Source organism: Indicator indicator, chromosome 14 (genome assembly GCF_027791375.1).
Source record: "Indicator indicator isolate 239-I01 chromosome 14, UM_Iind_1.1, whole genome shotgun sequence".
Lineage (NCBI taxonomy): Eukaryota > Metazoa > Chordata > Aves > Piciformes > Indicatoridae > Indicator > Indicator indicator.
Genome location: NC_072023.1, coordinates 26,426,177 through 26,445,306, shown reverse-complemented (window position 1 = coordinate 26,445,306; position 19,130 = coordinate 26,426,177). Strand labels below are relative to the sequence as shown.

The 19,130-nt window shown below is 46.9% G+C and overlaps 1 protein-coding gene across 1 annotated transcript in view; it reads right to left on the bottom strand.

The window, feature by feature from the left end:
- Positions 1 to 10,055: 10,055 nt before the first annotated feature.
- CACNA1C (calcium voltage-gated channel subunit alpha1 C) overlaps positions 10,056 to 19,130 on the bottom strand; it is a 698,267-nt gene continuing 689,192 nt past the window's right edge. The window contains exons 45-49 of the mRNA XM_054386505.1: positions 18,948 to 19,076; positions 18,365 to 18,474; positions 14,821 to 14,924; positions 11,417 to 11,740; positions 10,056 to 10,352 (exon numbers count right to left, since the gene is read on the bottom strand). Of these exons, the coding sequence (XP_054242480.1) occupies positions 10,056 to 10,352; positions 11,417 to 11,740; positions 14,821 to 14,924; positions 18,365 to 18,474; positions 18,948 to 19,076 (964 nt within the window). The remainder of the gene's footprint in view (positions 10,353 to 11,416; positions 11,741 to 14,820; positions 14,925 to 18,364; positions 18,475 to 18,947; positions 19,077 to 19,130) is intronic.

The following is a 19,130-nucleotide window of genomic DNA, read 5'->3' as shown; positions in this document are numbered from 1 at the left end:
GAGCTTGCAGCACAGAAGGCAAATCGCAACCTGGGCTGCATCAAAGATGCATTGCCAACAGAGCCAGAGAGGTGATTCTGACTCTTTGCTCTGTTCTGCTGAGACCTCACCTGCAGTACTGTGCTCAGGTCTGGAGCCCTCAGTATAGGAAGGACATGGACCTGATGGAGTAGGTCCACAGGAGGGCCATGAAAATGCTCAGGGGGTTGGAGCAGCTCTGCTACGAGGACAGGCTGAGGGAGCTGGGGGTACTGAGCCTGGAGAGGAGAAGGCTCCAGGGAGACCTAATAGCAACCTTCCAGTACCTGAAGGGGGCTACAAGAAGGATAGAGAGAGACTGCAAAGGCCTACAGGGACAGGATGAGGGGCAATGGCTTCAAACTAGAGAAGAGCAGATTTAGATTGGATGTTTGGAACAGGTTCTTTACTATGAGGGTGGTGGAACACTGGAACAGGTTGCCCAGGGAGGTGGTTGTGGCCCCATCCCTGGAGATATTCAAGGTAAGGCTGGGCAGGGCTCTGTGCAACCTGATCTAGTTGAGGATGTCCCTGACTGCAGAGGGGTTGGAGTAGATGACCTTTGTAGGCCCCTTTCAACACAGTGATTCTGTGATTTTATGATTCTGTGATTCTATAATGAGGTTTCTGGTGACTGTTCTGCCAATCCAATGCCTCATGCTGATGACACCCACAGGTTTTCACAGTATCACAGTATATTAGAGGTTGAAGGGACCTCAAGGGATCATCGGGTCCAACCCCCCTGCCAAAGCAGGAAGGTTTTAATCACCTCTTGGGTTTTACCATTTGGTTACACTACTAATGCACAGTATCAGCAGAGCCTGCAGTTTGGACTTTTGTGTGCAGGTCAGGCAAAAAAAAAAAAACAAACCAACCAGTATATATACATAAACAAGTAACTGGAGACAAAACTTTTTTCTTTAAACGTTTTTGCTCAATCTTATCCCAATGCACTGGGACTGAGTATACTACAGTTTATAGTGCTGTGACAGGAAACACAGTCCTTAGCTGGCAGGGCAGCGTTAATTGATTGATAACCATGGTAGAGCAAATTTATTCAGTTGAAAAGTAAACATGTGGTGTGCTACTCATTATTGTCCCGTTAGCCTCATGGCTCACTGTATTTCGTCTGCAGGCTGTATTTTGTCTGCAGGCATTCGTCTTTTTGTTGCACACCCTTGGTACAAAAGAATCCTGTGGAGAAAATGTTTTGAGCGTGTGCTCATGGGTGAGTCACGCTTAGGACGTTATGACATGGCAGAATTTCTGTGGTGACAATGCAGAGAGCAGTTGGATTTCCTAAGCCACTGTTTAACAGGCTGGGCTGTGACTGTCCCGGGCAGTTCTGCAGCCCTTTGAATACACAAGAGAGCCCATGAATGGCAGAGGCACAAACAGTGGGAAATAAGGGGCTGCAGGAAGCTGTCTTATTTTTCAGCCACTACTGAGACAATCACAGAGTGTTAGGGGTTGGAAGGGACCTTGAAAGCTCATCCAGTCCAACCCCCCTGCCAGAGCAGGACACATGAGCAGGGTTCTACTGACTATGAAAAAAAATACGTCAGACATGAATGTTCACATTTCAGCTAAGGCATCTGAGCTCCTAGAAACCTGGAGTGAAAGTAGGCAGATTTGGCACTAAGCTGCTTGTGTTTGTATGAATGAAAGCTGAAACTCTCCTCCTGGCTTATGTTACACAAATCAAAACAATACACTGGTACAAATCCAGTCTGCACAAAACCACAGAACGTTAGGGGCTGAAAGGGACCTTGAAAGCTCATCCAGTCCAACCCCCTTGCCAGAGCAGGAGCACCTAGAGCAGATCACACAGGCATGCATCCAGATGGGTTTTGAATATCTACAGAGGGGGAGACTCCACAACCCCCTGGGCAGCCTGTTCCAGTCACCCTCACAGGGAAAAACATTTTCCTCCTGTTTCCATGGAACTTCCTATGCCTCAACTTCCACCATTGCCCCTTGTGCTGGCATTGGGCATCACCCAGCAGAGCCTGGCTCCAGCCTCTGGGCACTCCCCCTGTACATCTTTATCAACATGAATGAGGTCACCCTCGGGCTCCTTCTCTCCAAGCTAAAGAGCCCTCAGCTCCCTCAATCTCTCCTCATGAGGAAAATTGTTCCACTCCCTTCATCGTCTTTGTGGCAACGATAACACTGAGCAGCAATGACGACTCTGAGGAGAGGGAGTTCTGATGACATTTACGATATTAAACGAATCTGGACATTGTTTAGAAATTTATTAGCAATTTTAAAATAACATCATTCCTTAGATAAAAATGCAATCTTACAGGAATATACATTTGTCCCACACAGAGGTGACCCCTGTAGCTCCACTGCCGGGCCACTCACTCTCACTTTCCTCTGTTGAGTTTAAAACGTGCGAGAGGGCAAGACGGACTCTGGCACTGATGACAGGCTTACATGACGGTTACAAACTGTACAGCATTATTTACAAAAGCAGTTCTGTGGCTTCATGAAAACTAGATAGAAAATCCTGGAAGAGGAGGTAAAGAATCAAGATGGGGAAGGGCTTGGGGTGGAGGAGCGCAGGAGGGCTGGGAAGGTGGGCAGGGAGCATAGGGAAGAATGGGAAGAGGAGGTTTATATCTGGACTAATTTATGCTTTAGAGAGGTCATTTTACAGCTCTGGGCAATTCAAATGAAGACAAAACACTTATATTTATCAACATTTATAGCTGATGGTCAGAGCAGGAAATGGTGCTGCAGGGCCTGAACTGAAGAGGTGCTGAGGGACCCCATCTTCCCTGAAGTCACTGGAAAACATTAGGTATGCAGTACCTTGCCGGGCCAGACCCAAACCGTGCAGATACAGTACCCCCACAGACCTTAAACAGTCTTGATCCTGCTGTGCTCAGTTATTGGTGCTGATGTGAATTCAGATCAGCTCTTAAATTACACTCTCACCCCTGACACTGGACTAGATGCCAACCACTTCTTGCCAGAATTCACCCACAGCCACTTACCCCTCGCTCTAACCAAGCGGCAATTGTTTGGAGGGAGATTTCATCATTTGGGATTGTTTTTTAAGGCAGTTTCAAAAGTGTGTGTGATGCAGCAATGTTTTTGTTGTTGTTTTTTTTTTTTTTTTTTTCAAAGAGATATTTACAATCTATCTCCTCCTCCTCCTCCTCTGAAATCTTCCTGCATTCAAACTGTCAAGACTGAATCAGCCTGAACTGATCACTTCTATGAGCAATCACAAAGTTGATGATGTTTAGGTAGTATTGGCTGCCAGTCTGCCTGGGTGCTTGAGATGGGAGCAGACTGGCTTAGGATGCTTAAAATATTAAACACATTGCAGCCTAACGTGGGTATTTCATTGTCTGAACAATGAGGGTAATGAATGGTGTCTGAGTCTGAGAGACTGTCTTGAACTGGAAGATGCTTTTGAAAGGGGCTTCTGAACACTGGCAGAAAAATCTGTTGTTGGGTGGAGTGACACTGCCCTTGCCTGGGCTTGCCCCTGCTCCACTGGGCCTGGGATGCAGCTGCTAACCCTGGCCTAATGTAAGGGCTGGGGAGAGCTTTGCGAATGAGCGGAGGCTGTCTGTATGAAAAAAGCAACAGCGTGGAGATGAGCTCCTGTTCGTGCCTAAGTCCTTTGTAATGCCAATGAAGAGTCCCTCGTGACATCAGACATTGGTGATGCTCCTCTCAATTAGCCCTTTAGAAAGGGACTTGATTAAGTTGCCTATTTGTCTCCTGCCGTTTGAGATCTCTGCCATCCAGGACTCGTGGCTCTGACACCTTTCTGAGCCTTGTGTGTACCTTTCCTTTCTGAGCCAGCTCCTGCAGACCATGCAGAGTACTGTAGCATGTCTCAGTTGGCAGTAGACTCCTACATTTAGGCAACTGAGCCCTGTCTTGTGCCCCTAGATTGGGCCTGCTTTTCGTGCTCAAGTTAAGTCAAGTGCCCTGTAACAGGCAGGGGAAGAATGGAGAATTTAAGTAGAACACAAAAGTTTATATTGGAAGAGTTGGAAGAGGATTTGGTGGTGGTGGTGGTGGTGGGGTTGTTTGGTTTGGTTGTGTTTTTTTCTGTTCCAGTGTGATGCTACTGACTTATTTGAAAGCAATTGGAGCTCAGTCTGTCTTCAGTACAGGACCTACTCTCAGCTGTGCTTCTGGCCTTACCCGCTCCATCTCAGGGCACTATGGCAGCAAGGCCATAGTGATTTCAGCTGTCCAGAAACAAAGCAGCAAAGGAGAGCAAAGATCCGCAGACTGAGGTCCCATTGGAAGCCTTCTGGATCCCTAGCCTTGCTGTCCCAGAATAAAACTTTTAACAACTTTGCAATGTTAAAAAGAGGAGAAAAAGAACCTCTGTACAACTATGGAGATTTGTATTTCTTAGGCTTCTTTGAAGAAGAAAATAAATGGAGGTAAGATAATCAAATTTATCTGGGCCCAGTTCTGTTTTCCACACTCTTCGTATCAATGTGACTTTCTTGGCCTCTAGTGCCCCTCAGCCTTGTGTTAGCATGATGGCAACTGAGGATTTTGACGGCCTGGAATATTTTCTTTATAATGCACTACAGTTTTCATTATGGGAGCTGATAAAATCTCAACACTACCAGAAGTTGCTCATTTTATCACCCTTGTTGAGCCCCAGATTCCCGGTTTGGTGTTCCTCTCCCCCGCCCCCTGCCCCTGCCACGGAGAAATCACAACGGTACCACGCATACATCCTAGGACACTCAGTTCTGTCTCAATAGGACCTGCTTCTCTTCAGCTCACTGGACTTAGGGGTTCTCATCTACACCCACAAAGCAAGGCCTCCAACGTCACCCACGACAGAGGTGAACAACCCCAGGGAGCTGCAGTGCTGTCACCTCGCCCGATGGTGTCTGCGTGCAGCCGCGCCTACGTTTCATATAGCAACCTGAAACTCAGGCAGAAAAGACACAGGAGCCTGGCTGAGACCCATACAACTGTTATATTGGCGTCAGTCTAAAGAAAGCAATGATACATTGCTTTGGAAATTATCAAGAAATGTAAAAAAAATGCATTTGCCCTTTTTTTGTTGTTGTTGTCGTCTTCGTTGTAGTCATCAGGGGCAGGGTTCTGAGTCAGAAAACAAAGCAGAAATAGATGCAGTTCTGTACATGGAGCCTCTCTGGCTGTCCCTCCATGCTGGGCTGCATTGGGCAGAGTAATAAAACAGGTGGTAGCAGCATCTCCACACCATCCTCGTTCACATGTCCAGCTGAAGAGGCAGATGATGCAGAGAAGGTCTGTGGATAACGAAACTTCAGCTGTGGATCAATGAGTTCCACTTTCTTCCCCATCACATCAGCCACGCAGAAATAAGGATGAAAAAAAGAAATGCACCTGGTGTGGCTGGCCCAGTACCGGCTGGAACAATGAGCAGGAGTGACACAGGGAGGAGGTTTGTAGTTTTATAAGAAATGTCTTTAGTCTGTAGTGTACTCTTACAAGTCAAGATTGCCCAGTGGCAAACAGCAAATAATTTTCCTCATTCTTTCCTTCCACACTGCTCCTCAGCCACCAGTTCCTTCCAAGCTTCCATTCACAGCACAGTGGCTGTACCCACCATCCACTTCCACACAGGAAAGAAGGACACTCCAGGAACTAAACCTGCCCTCAGCCTTCTCACCATTCCCTAGACTCCACCTCACCAGAAGGAGGCAGTAGCTCTTTGCTGAGGCCTGTCACAATGTGCACATTGGAAGTACCTCAAATGGAAAAAAAAACCACTAAAATAAAATGTTGCCCTCCCCAGAAAGAGAAATTTGCACAGCTGGCACCAGCTATTGATGCTTTTAACATTCATTCTTCAACCCACAGAAGTCATCTGTGCTCTCTGCTAGCCATGTGTGTTCCACTCTGCAGGAACTAAGAGGTCTTCCAGCAGAGTAGAGTGGGTTTCCCGTGCCACTGTAGGCTCTGACCCCTGAGGGCACTGCAGCTTTCACTGGGAATGCGCAGGGCATAAACCTTTCCACCATTTCCCTTCCCATCAAGGAAAACCCTAAAAGATGGCACGGGCTGTCAAGCATCCTAAATGCCACTGCCACTGCTAATTTAGATCAGTATTTTGTTTGTCAGGAGCAGGGAATGCCTCTGGCAGGGTCAGATGGACTTTCTAGTGGAAGAAAAAGAGCCTGGGAGCCCTTACACTGACCTCCTTTTCAGAAACAGGCAGAGACAGCATTATTTCCTTGGAAGTAGCTTTGGAGCACATCAGCACTACAAGCAGCAAGCTCTCAGAAGGAGATATGCCTGTGTACTTATCTTGATACACACAGGAAGGGTGGAAAAGATGAGACAAACTGACATCAGCTGCTTACTTTCTCCAGGGAAGTCCTGATTTAGGACTCTGATGCCAGATGGTTGCATAAATAGGTTCAGATTTCTCTAACTTAAAAAGATTTTATTCTTTTCCCCCCAAGATATCTCGAGCTGCTACTGGCTGGTTCAAAATGGCAGTGGAAGAAGTGCACTGTCAAAAATACCCTCTGCTATTTCTGCTTTATGTCCCAGAGAATCAAGAAGGAAACCAAGGGCATTTACAAAGATAATGTGATCAATATATGCAGTAAGTTATATTCTCAGACATCTCTAGAAGCTCAAGATTTGAATGAAAGTTTAGCTCTGAGTCAGGCTACATCCCCTAGCTCAGCACTCATCTGCAGGTTTGTGAACCCTCTTGAGAAGGGAGGAAAAAACCAGCAGCTGTCTAGACAAAAATCAGTTGCATAAAATCTAACAACACCTGCCTGGTTTTTCAGCCTCTCTCATGGGTTAGGGCCAGCTATTGGTGTGAGTCAACTCAGGAGAGGTTCAAGTTCACTAACAGGGAAATACGACTGGGACACGCTGTGCCATCAGATGTTTTGTGACTTAGAGTCTAACCCCTTCACTGAAGGCTGGGCAGAGGGATAACACCATGCATGGGAACACTGAAAAAAAAAAGTCACTTAACACCTTGACCAGACCACAGTAATTCTCCTAAGAAAGGATCCAGAGCTCTCTCCCTCACTTACCCCCTGCTTTCAGTCCAGACCAGAGTCAGTTAATTTTACTTTGCTAATGATGCTGCCTCTCATAGAATCATAGAATGGTCTGGGTTGGAAGGGACCTCCAAAGGTCATGCAGTCCAACCTCCCAACAGTAAGCAGGGACATCGTCAACTAGATCAGGTTGCCCAGAGCCCTACCCAGCCAGACCTTGAATATCACCAGGGATGAGGCCCCAACCTCCTCCCAGGGCAACCTGTTCCAATGTTCCACTACCCTCATGGTACAGAACTTGTTCCTAACATCTAATCTAAATCTGCTCTGCTCTAGTTTGAAGCCATTGTCCCTCATCCTGTCACTGCAGGCCTTTGCAAGCAGTCTCTCATAGCCCCCTTCAGGTACCGGAAGGTTGCTATTAGGTCTGCCTGGAGCTTTCTCTTCTCCAGGCTCAGTACCCCCAGCTCCCTCAGCCTGTCCTTGTAGCAGAGCTGCTCCAACCCCCTGGTCATTTTTGTGTCTCTCCTCTGGACCTGCTCTTGCATTTGCTCATCCTAGAATCCTGCTATAATTGATAAGGGTTAGCTAGTTGATAGAAAAAATTTGAAAGCAGATTTCCCCCCTCTGCCCCCCACGCTCTTTGAATTGCTGGTGCCAGCTGAATATGTAGGATGGATCTGCCAAATGGGCATGGGGGTCTTACCACCCTTGAGTGAGAACGAGATCTTTAGAGAAACTTTAGAGCAAAAAGAGAAGAAAGCCTGAATAAAATGTCCCACTTTGGGGGAGAAGGCTTCTCTACCAGCAAAGTTATTGTGCATGTTTAAAGGGAGTGAGGAAGAAGGAAAATGAACACAAGATATGCAAAATCAGTAACGTTCAACCTGTCAGTGGATTGCAGGATAGCTATTCATACCAGGTACGCTTTGTTCATTGTACAAATTAAAAAAAGGGAAACAAACAAACAAACAAACTAGTACCCCTTTCCCCAACCACACGTAGAAAAGCACTTGAAAGTCCAAAGGTAAAGCTTGGCACATTCCAAATACGAAATGATTCACTTGACATGCAGCAAAATATACAAGAAATTATTTTTTTCTTTCCCTTTTTATCTTTCTTTTTTTTCCTCTTTTTTCTTTCTTTCTTTTTTATTCTTTCTTTTATATTCTTTCTTTCTATTTTTGTTCTCTTTTTTTTTCTTTTTTCTTTTTTTTTTTAAAAACAAACTTAATTCATTATCTTCGCTTGGCACAATTGCAATTCAGTTGTTAAAAAAATAGTTGAAAAATACTGAAACTGACCTGAATTCAAGTATAACGGTTTCTTCAACAGAAACATCATCAATGCAAGAAAACATCACACAGAATATATTGAAGCATTAATGCCTTCTGGTTGTTTTTGTGTTTTTTTTTTTTCCTATGGTTTCCCTCCCCACCCCCTCGATTTTTTTTGTTTTTTAAATTTCTATACAGTTTTAACGCTGACACAACTTAACAACTGTCTTGGAAAATTAATATTATTGCATTGTTTTTGCATATCTTGTGGAACAGAAAATGCAAAGAGTTACTGATTCCCCTTTCCAAAGCAGAGACAGTGGTTTGTTTTTGCATTCAAATGGCCCCGGGTAACAGATCTCCTCCTGCAGCTCGAACCATGGTGTGGAGAGCTGCGGGTGCTTAACAGACACACACACAGCCACGCTTGCTCCCTCCCTGTCGCTCCCACGCTCACAGATAATCTTAACACTAAAAAGAACCCCAAAACAGTCACTCAGGTGTGCAAGACTACATCAAGTGCATTGCCCTATTACCTTTTAAATTATAAAACAACAACAAAAAAAGGAGGTTTCGATTGCTAGCAAAAGAAAATGACAAACTCTCGGTGTACATAATGGTTGGTAAAAGTTGCCTAGCATTATACTCTACCAAAATTTCAATGGAGGGAAAAAAAAAACCAAAACCAAAACCAAACCAAAACCAACCAAACGACTCCCCCACACCCCCCTCCCCAGTTTAAATAATACAACATGATCAAACTGATTGAACATTTGCAAAGGTGAAAAGAAACCAACACAAAAAGAAAAGATAAAAAAGGTAGGTGGTTACAAAACGTTGTAAACACTCCCGTCTCCCTCCGGAAAAAATAATAATAATAATTAATAATAATAAAATAGTCAAAATAAAACCTGCAACATGCTTTCGAGAAAATATCAGACTGCAAAAACAAGGAGAGATCTACACAAGCCCACACCACCACCTCAGCAAAGTGAGGGGCAGCCTGGCTCAGCCCCGCCACAGAGCCTCCTGCCTGCTCCCCGCTCTCCCACTGGCTGCCGCAGCTGGCTGTCTGAGCTCTGATTGGTTGTGCAGGAGACTGCCCGAGCTCGGATTGGCCGGCAAGTGACTGCTTGAGCTCTAATTGGCTGGCAGAAGTGGCTGCCTGAGCTTTGGGCGGGTCAGCAGAGGCCACTGCCTGGGAGTCTCGGCAGGGTTGGGCAGCGCTGCCCTTTGGGCTTCTTCTGCTTCCTCCTCCTCCTTGCGGTACGGGAATCCACAGCAGAAGAAGTCCTCCTCTCCTTCTGAAACAAAGGGCCTTAGCTTTATGGAGACGGTGAGGCTCATACAGAATATGTGCAAAATGATTTTTACAAGCAAAGTTGAAAGACACCCGTTTGATGCAGGGTCCTTTTGGCTAGGGCCATGCACAGGAAGCTGAGGTTTCCCTTCGTGTTTGGGAGGCAGTCATCGTTCCTTGTGCAGGGACTGGAAAAAAAGAGGGAGCTGGCTCTCCTCCTCTTCCTCCTCCTCCTCCTCACTCTTCCTTCACGGACACATGCTGGGTTATATCCACTCCTGAAAAGCTTTCTTACACCACCCAACTCTGCGACTCGTCCCAACAGAAATGAATGAAGAACGCTGTTCCGGTTACTCCAGGTCACGAGAACAGTGAGGCACTTCTGAAACAAACCCATTAGGAACATTGAAACAAATAAAAAACCAGCATCGCTTCCAGCCCTGGCAACTACAGGCTGCTGATATAAATCCTGCTGTCCTTCAGCTCCTCCTGACTTTTTCTACAATCCGGGTTCTGCACCTCTTCCTCTTCCTCTCCTGCACTGTCCTGCCCTGGGTCCCTGCAGTTAACAAAAGGCAAGAGGTTGCCATTTGGGCTCTGCTTGCTGTTACCATTGAGAATGTTGTCTGCTGCATTTTCCATCTCTTCTATCGTCATGTCACAGGCATCTGCAAGCTCCTGGGTTGTGACCTCAATGAACTTTGGATCTTGAGCAAACTGCATCAGTCCTTCCGAAATCAAGACCTTCAGAAGCAGGTAGGGAACCAGAGACAAAGACAGACATTAGTACTCTGCAGCGTCCACCCAACCACACCCTAACACAGCCCTTCACCGCTGTGTCTTCCCCAGCGCTCCTCCTCCTCCCATCCATGCTGCCTAAGCCCTGGCTGGAGCTGGGCTCTCCTACTCTTGGCACTGTGAGCAGCAATAGATATCTCCCACATGAAGAGAGACTTAGAACCCTGGGGCTGTTTAGTCTGGAGAAGACTGAGAGGGGATCCGATCAATCTCTGTCTGAGGGGTGGGTGTCAAGTGGAGGGGGCCAAGCTCTTTTCGGTGGTGAACAGTAATAAGACAAGGACCAGTGGATACAAACTTGAGCATAGAAGTTTTCACCTCAACATGAGGAGAAACTTTACAGTGAGGGTGATGGAGCACTGGAACAGGCTGCCCAGGCGGGTTGTGGAGTCTCCTTCTGTGGAGACTTTCCAAACCCACCTGTGCAGACTACCCTGGGTGGTCCTGCTTTTGGCACAGGGGTTGGACTGGGTGATCTCTGGAGGTCCCTTCCAACCTCTACTCACAGAATCAGAGAAACATTCAGATTGGAAAAGACCCTCAGGATCACCAAGCCCAACCCAGAACCCTACTCTACAAAGTTAACCCCTAAACCATATTCCCAAGCACCACATCCAAACCACCTTTAAACACATCCAGGCTTGGGAACTCCACCACTTCCCTGGGCAGCACATTCCAGTGCCTGGCCACTCTTGCTGGGTAAAATTTTTTCCTAATACCCAGTCTCAACCTACCCAGTCGTAGCTTGAGGCTGCTCCCTCTTGTTCTATCACTAATTACCTGTGAGAAGAGACCAGCCCCAGTCTCTCCACAACCTCCTTTCAAGTAGTTGTACAGAGCCATGAGGTTTCCCCTCAGCCTCCTCCTTTCCAAACTAACCCGCCCCAGCTCCTTCAGTTGCTCCTGATATGTACTGTGATCCTGTGAAATCTGCTGCCCTGCTCTTCCCAGGGCCACGTTTCTAGCTGGCATTGCCACTGCTCCTGCCCTTGGTGCCTCTGCAGTCTTACCGCTTCCACCAGGCTGCTGGCGCTGCCGTGGAACTGCCTGCTGCTCCCCGCGCTCTGGCTGGGGACGGTGAGGGAGACTGGCCTGGCTCTCCTGGGGCTGCTGCAGCCAGTGGTGTCAGGGTACTGAGCGCCGCAGTGCACCGACGGGAAGCTGCTGTTGAGTTTCTCGCTGGACTCTGCCCCTTCGAGGCGCAGAGTGGGGATGGTCTGCTGCGGCCAGCCCCGGTTGCAGGGTGTAGCAGGAGGTGTAGCACACAGCCGAGGGAACATGGTGGGGGAATGGCTTCGCTGCAGTAGGGGACTCAGGCCTGCCACCGCGAGTGCCTGTGGACAGAGAGGGAACACAGCGAGTGAGAGCTTGCAGGGCTGCAGCCAGGAGTGTGGTGGGTTTAGGCTGTACCTTTAAAATTTTCCACAGATCCTGAAGAGAAAGTGGTAGAATGTAAATAAATCACTCTTGGGTGTACGAAGGAAAATAATCACAGAACCAGCCAGGTTGGAAAAGACCTCAGAGATCATCAAGTCCAACCTATTACCTAATACCTAACACCTCCTGACAACTAAACCATGGCACCAAGTGCCACATCCAAGCTTTTTTTGAACACCTCCAGGGATGGTGACTCCACCACCTCCCTGGGCAGCACATTCCAGTGGTCAATTATTCTTTCTGTGAAGAACTTTCTCTTCACCTTCAGCCTAAACTTCCCCTGGTGCAGCTTGAGACTGTCCTCTTGTTCTGCCACTGGCTGCCTGGGAGAAGAGGCCAACCCCTACCTGTCTACAACCTCCTTTCAGGTAGCTGTAGAAAGCAATAAGGTATCCCCTGAACTTCCTCTTCTCCAGGATGATAAGTTCTAAACAATGCCCTTGGAGAGATTACAAACATAAGCTGGTTGTGTAGGCTACTCTCTCTCCCTTTTTGGTTTCCTTGCTCTGGGAGATACTAACTTTGTGCTTCTACCAGCTTCTGCCAACCTTGGCTGCATTGTTTTGGCTAAGTTTTAACAATTCTCTGCTCTTTCTCTTGTCTCTTTGTGTCCAGGGGCTAAGAAGGCAGGCAGGCAAGGGGAAGCTATTACCTCCCCTGGTTTTTGGCCAGAGGAGGTTCTTGTGCTGTTTATCAATTGTAAATACCTGTAAATATTGTATATTTGTACCTATTCATTGCATTTCCTTGTAGATTGTAGTTTTGCTTGTAAATACAGCTTTCATTTGCTTCCAGCTGCGCTGGTCTGGCAATTCAATGTTGGGGGGAATTTTCTACCCACCACAGGGAGCTTCTGGAGAAACTACCCAAGAAAGGCCTGGAGGGAGGGTCTCAAGGTTCACAGCTGCCAATTCCTGGAATGGTTTGGATGTTTCCTGTGAACTCATTTTGCAAGCTTTCTTTTAAAAGGTGTCTGTTGTGCTAGTGCCAAGCTACAGCCTGAACACTTTCACATCTGCACTTCCATGGTTGTGGAGGACAGGAGGGACACAGCCCTGCACCCACAGCCTTGCCAGGAACACCACCTCCTCCTCAGAAATCCCAACTCTTCTCCAGGCAGCAACTGATTTCATCCCCACTGCCATCCACCACTAAGCTTTGCCTGCCAATTACAGGGCTTTCTGTGTCTGCTGTGGAATCTGAGCAGATACCAGATGTGGATTTCAGACGTGCCTGCGGTCGGCGGTAACCATAGATCCACTGCTGGATTTTAAGGCATCTGCTGGTGGTGGGAGGCTCAATACCTGATGATTATCCTCCAAGTCATCAAGTCCTTCCTGTATTTATTTATATATGCACAGCCTCTCCCTGAGTCATCCAGCCTCCTTTTATAACAAATTTCTCAACAAGCCCCTTGCTGCACAGGGCTGATCTGAGACCTTATTCATGGTGACTGTTGCCTTGCTCTGATGCAATACCATCAGTCACAAGCTCATCTCACAGAGCTCACTGCTGCGTAGATTCAGCAAAGAAATAAGTGTATAGAACACACGAAAGCATATGGGTTGTATTGTGGAGATTTCTCTTGGCTGGGCTGGGGTTAGCCTTGCTTAGCTTCAGCTATGTGAAGGATGTATGTTTAGTCTAAACTAACTGTGGGGAGAGACACCAGCAAGCCTCCTGCCTCTTTTCAATACCTGCCTGAAAATGCTACCTGGAATATGAGACTTATACCTGTCCTTTGTAGATGCACTTCCCTCCCCTCTGTTGACAACAATGGGACTGAACTGAACTGACCAGTTTAAACTAGAGAGCTGACTGTAAGATATCTAAGGTTAAGTGAAGCTCAATCCATCTGCCACTGAAATCTTTAGGAACTGCTATCCATGCTGTGTTAATGATTTCAATGCCAGCAGAACAGGAGAATTAATTATTGGTCACCTACAAGGTTTGCCAAGATTTTCTCAGGAGTCAGATGTCAGACTCCTTCCAATTTCAGTAAGGAAGAAATCCCTTAAAAATTCACCTGTGTAAGTCATGCCCTGCAGGCTCTGATGGCCTCAGCACATCCCTTATATTGCCAGGACCTCAAGCAGAGCCCTAGATCTGTCAGGGTGGACAACTGAACCAGTTCTTCAGCCTGCTGGCAGGAAGTTATACAAGGTGTTTTATCCAAAATGTAAGGTTCTAAGGATATTGAAAGAAGCTCTCAGGCACTGCTGTGAGCTTCAGCTGTATATATTTACATATCATGATGTCTATGGAGACAGACTGAGAGAGTTGGGGCTGTTCAGTCTGGAGAAGAGAAGGCTCCAAGGAGACCTTCTTGTGGCCTTCCAGTATCTGAAGGGGGCTAAAAGAAAGCTGGGGAGGGACTTTTGAGGGTGTCAGGGAGTGATAGGACTGGGGGGAATGGAGCAAAACTAGAAGTGGGTAGTTTTAGATTGGATGTTAGGAAGAAGTTGTTCCCCATGAGGGTGGTGAGACACTGGAACAGGTTGTCCAGGGAGGTAGTGGAAGCCTCATCCCTGGAGGTTTTTGCAGCCAGGCTGGATGTGGCTGTGAGCAACTTGATGTAGTGTGAGGTGTCCCTGGCCATGGCAGGGGGGTTGGAACTGGCTGATCCTTGAGGTCCCTTCCAACCCTGACAATTCTGTGATTCTGTGAATATGGGTTATTATTTTTGTGTTTTAGATAGTTTTATATTTTACTGTTTCATGGACATCAGGAAATGGTAATTCTGCTGACTCTGAAGGCCATGTCCCCATAGCATTCTTCTGGGAACAATGAAAGTCCTGAAAGCAGGAGTGAGCATGATGGCAGAGACCATTTCTAAACATTGGAGAGATTGTACCTTGGATATGGATGAGAAACTATGCCAAGGGGGTTTGAAAAAAGTTATTTGGGACACAGCAGTGGGGAGGCAGTGTAGGGTCTCAGTCTGACTGCTGGGCACTGCGTGGCTGTGAATGCTTACCTGATGATGTACCAGATGCAAAGGCAGAACTGTCTTCTGTGAGACATCTACACCCTGGGGTTTCTGTCTTTTCAGACACTCTAAGTGAAAAGATGCTCTTCGACCTGAAACAGCAATCACACACAACTGTGTCCATCACTTGTGACACATCACAGGCAACCTGTTTTCAATTCCTGTTAGTGCAGTAGTGCAGTCCCATTGGAGACATAGCAGACACCCACGTTTTAGTCTCTGGCCACTCTTCCTCAGCACCTTGCCTTTCCAAAGCATTTCTGTTTATAAAAGGTAGTCAAGCATCATGCACTAACTTCCAAGCAAGCTGCAAGATAAAATTCTGGATGATGATTACAGGATCACAGGATGTTAGAGGTTGGAAGGGACCTCTGAAGATCTTCGAGTCCAACCCCTCTGCCAGAGCAGGACCAGAGAATCCAGTACAGGTCACACAAGAACACATCCATACAGGGCTGGAAAGGCTCCAGAGAAGAAGACTCCACAACCTCTCTGGGCAGCCTGTTCGAGTGTTCTGGGACCCTTCCAGTAAAGAAGAACTAGAGGTGGAACCTCCTGTGCTGTAGTTTCCGTCCATTGCCCCTTGTCCTATCACAGGGTGAAACTGTGCAGAGCCTGTCCCCCCTGAAAAGAGCTTATTTGCTGGAAAGGCTCTCACATTTGTTCTGATACTTTCATAAAACCTTGTGATTCATGAATTTCACTTGAGTGTAGTCTGCATGCTCTTGATCCCCAGCCCTCAGCTATTGATAGACATTGATCAGATCCCCTCTCAGTCTTCTCCTCTCCAGACTAAACAGCCCCAGGGCTCTCAGCCTCTCCTCATCCTGCAGTGCTTCAGTCCCTTCAGCATCCCTTGTAGCCCTCCCTTGGACTCTTTTGAGTAGATCCCTGTCCCTCTGGAACTGGGGAGCCCAGAACTGGATGCAATATTCCAGGTGGGGCCTCAGCAGGGCAGAGTAGAGGGGGAGGAGAACCTCCCTGGATCTGCTGGACACACTCTTCTGAATGCAACCAAGGATCCCATTGGCATTCTTGGCCACCAGGGCACATTGCTGTCCCATGCAGAACTTGTTGTCCACCAGCACTCCCAGGTCCTTCTCCGGGGGGCTGCTCTCTAGCAGATCACCTCCTAACCTGTACTGCTGCAGTTTATTCCCCCTCTTTTAAAGCACTGCCATAATAGCTATTGTGTAGCTGATTTCCCTCCTGAGCAGTGGAAGTGTTGTGGTTCAGGTAAAGCCCTGGGTCGGACTGATGATGGCAGCTGAGGCTCTGGCACAGCTGTGCCTGGCTGTACACAGATGGAGGAGGGGATGTCAGGTGGCTCAGGTGATGTTGGCCTCCTGCTTGCATTTGATCTGTGCCTCCTAGCTGCCAGACATACCACAGTTTATGAGGCTGTGTCTATAGCAAGGTCAAGTGGAAGTGAATTAATCATGGTTGAATCCACTGGTGAGTGGAAGGCTAGTTACACAGACATGAAATGTTTTCAAAAGGTGGAAAGAAGGGAAGAATTTTTTGTTTTGCCTTGGGGAAATAAAGAGATTTTTGGGAAAACTACTGAAACCATCACATTGTTCAGTTGCTATATAATTAAACTTTCCTTCTGTAAACATGAGGAAGGTACTCCCAAGGCAGGAATTTACAAGTCCTGTAGAGTATGATTATGAACAAGTGCACTGCCTTTGCTTCTGACGAACTGCAAATTAAGCCAGTGGCAAAGACAGAGCTGTGTGGCACACTACAAAAAGTTTGGGGACTTCTTGATCCCATTGATATTTTTCTAAAGGAGGAAAGAAAATGAGAATTTCTAAAATGGTAAGTATCTATAATTGTGATTTGTTGAGAAAAGGCCCTTTCAGGAGCTGCAGGAAACATGTTATAATCCAGAGAATGAGTGGTATGATGCAGATAAAAAGTATTTTCTCTTTCTAGAGCAAGAAACTAATATGATTAGTATGATGGGGAAAAGGACCTGTGGGTCCTAGTGGATGGAAGGTTGACCATGAGCCAGCACTGTGCTCTGGTGGCCAAGAAGGCCAATGGCATCCTGGGGTGGATTAGAAGGGCTGTGCTCAGTAGGTCCAGAGAGGTTCTCCTCTCCCTCTACTCTGCTCTGGTAAGACCACACCTGGAATATTGTGTCCAGTTCTGGGCCCCTCAGTTCAAGAAGGACCTCAGGGAACTGCTCGAAAGAGTCCAGCACAGAGCCACAAAAATGATCTTCCTTAGGAGGAGAGACTGAGGGAGCTGAGGGCTCTGTAGCTTGGAGAGGAGGAGCCTGAGAGGTGACCTCATTCATGTTGATAAAGATGTGGAGGGTGAGTGCCAAGAGGATGGAGCCAGGCTCTGCTGGGTGATGCCCAATGCCAGCACAAGGAGCAATGGTGGAAGCTGAGGCATAGGAAGTTCCATGGAAACAGGAGGAAAAAGTTTTTCCCTGTGAAGGTGACAGAACCCTGGAACAGGCTGCTGAGGGGGACTGTGGAGTCTCCCTCTCTGGAGATATTCAAAACCCATCTGGATGTGTTTCTGTGTGACCTGCTCTAGGTGCTCCTGGTCTGGCAGGGCGGTTGGACTGGATGAGCTTTCAAGGTCCCTTCCAACCCCTTAACATTCTGTGATTCTGTGATTCTCTGACATCACTCTATAAATATTCCCTAGAATGCAGTCAATGAAGCATTGTGTCAAGGACTGGCTGCAAATTCAGCCTTACAGAGGAACTGTCATTGCCTAATATATTCAGTTTTGAAATAGAAGTAAAGGCTTTAAAAACACTCAACTGGACTAACATCCTGAAGGATTTGAGTGAAGACTCAGTAGCCTCACTATAAACATTACACTACCTAGTCTGTCATTCTGATTTTGCAAGAATATATTTTATATACAGGATTGTTTTTTCTATCTTCTCCTCCAAATTTCATTTTTTCCCCCTCCAAACCAGTAACCAGGAAAAAGGCTGAAAAGAGCTTATTTGCTTCCAGGCTTTCACATTTGTTCTGATACTTTCATAAAACCTTGTGATTCATGAATTTCACTTGAGTGTAGCCTGCATGCTCAAGCATTTGAAAAGCTCCAGGTATGTTCAGAGCAGAAAGCAACTTTGCATTGCATTAACTCAGCCTGAAGTTCACTGTTTTCCTCCTAGCCCACAAAAAAGACAACCTCAGCTTTCTCCTTGTTGGATACACACTGAAGAGAACACCATGTACTCCAGGCTGGCCTGTTTGGTGACTCCTTAGTGACTGAAGAGTCTACAGTGCTCTAATAAACTCCCTTAATTCACAAGTGAGCTTCATCAAACAGATCCCCTGGAGTAGCCACGGAGTCATCTACCGACTGCCACAGAGCCAGCAGCGTCACGTGCGGGATCAAGCTCACATGCAGGCTGTGGGATCCCTGGGCTCCCCAGCTAAATGCAGCAGACAGCAACACCTGTGCCCACACATGCTGGGATTCCTCCAGCAAGATGTGGGAACTCAGCTGAGGCAGGGAAGAGCACAGCCTGCACGTGGTGCTGGGAGCTTACCTAGAGCCGAGGAGCACAGAAAGCCTTTCTTGGGAGAGTGCCGGCTGTCTTCTCCTTTGTTGTTCTCTGGTGGAGTGAGTTGTCTGTTTTCATCATCTTGGTATGAAAGCCTGGAAAAGAGAACAGACAGATCCTAGAAAAGCAGCTACCATTGGACAGAAGAAACCCTCTCCCAACAGGGAAGCCAGGAAGACCATGCCATCAAGGGGAGGCAATAGCAAGCTAGCTTGGAGGTTTAATTGGCTCAGAAGCAGTAACAAGAGACAGGGAACACTCTAAAGAGGAGATTTGGGTGATAGAAGTGAATGTGTGTGGGGTTCCCTGCAGGTGCAGGGGGGTCTCAATCAGAGGAGAAGGAAAATTCTAGGTGAAAGATATCCTTTTCCATGTTGCTTCTCAGGACGGGACTGCATTTAAAAACCCCAAACAACTCTGGTATTTGAGTTGTCTGACTTCTGGCCTTATCCCATAGATTTGATTTGATTTGATTTTTTATATTTTATTTTATAAAATCACCTCTTCCCACCTCTCCCCCTCAATGAAAGAACCACCCAAACACCTTGACTAAAGCTGCAAAGCTCACATTTTGGTAGAGAGCAGGCTTGGTTCACTACAGTACTCAATGTCTTCATTCAAATTTTCATCATAAGTCTCATCCTGAGACACTTCCTCTTGGCAAACAATTGCCAGCTGGCTGTCTCTGGAACTGGAGCTAATGAGCAAAAAAGTCAAGTCAAGATCTGGAGATGGTAAAGACAACCTGTTA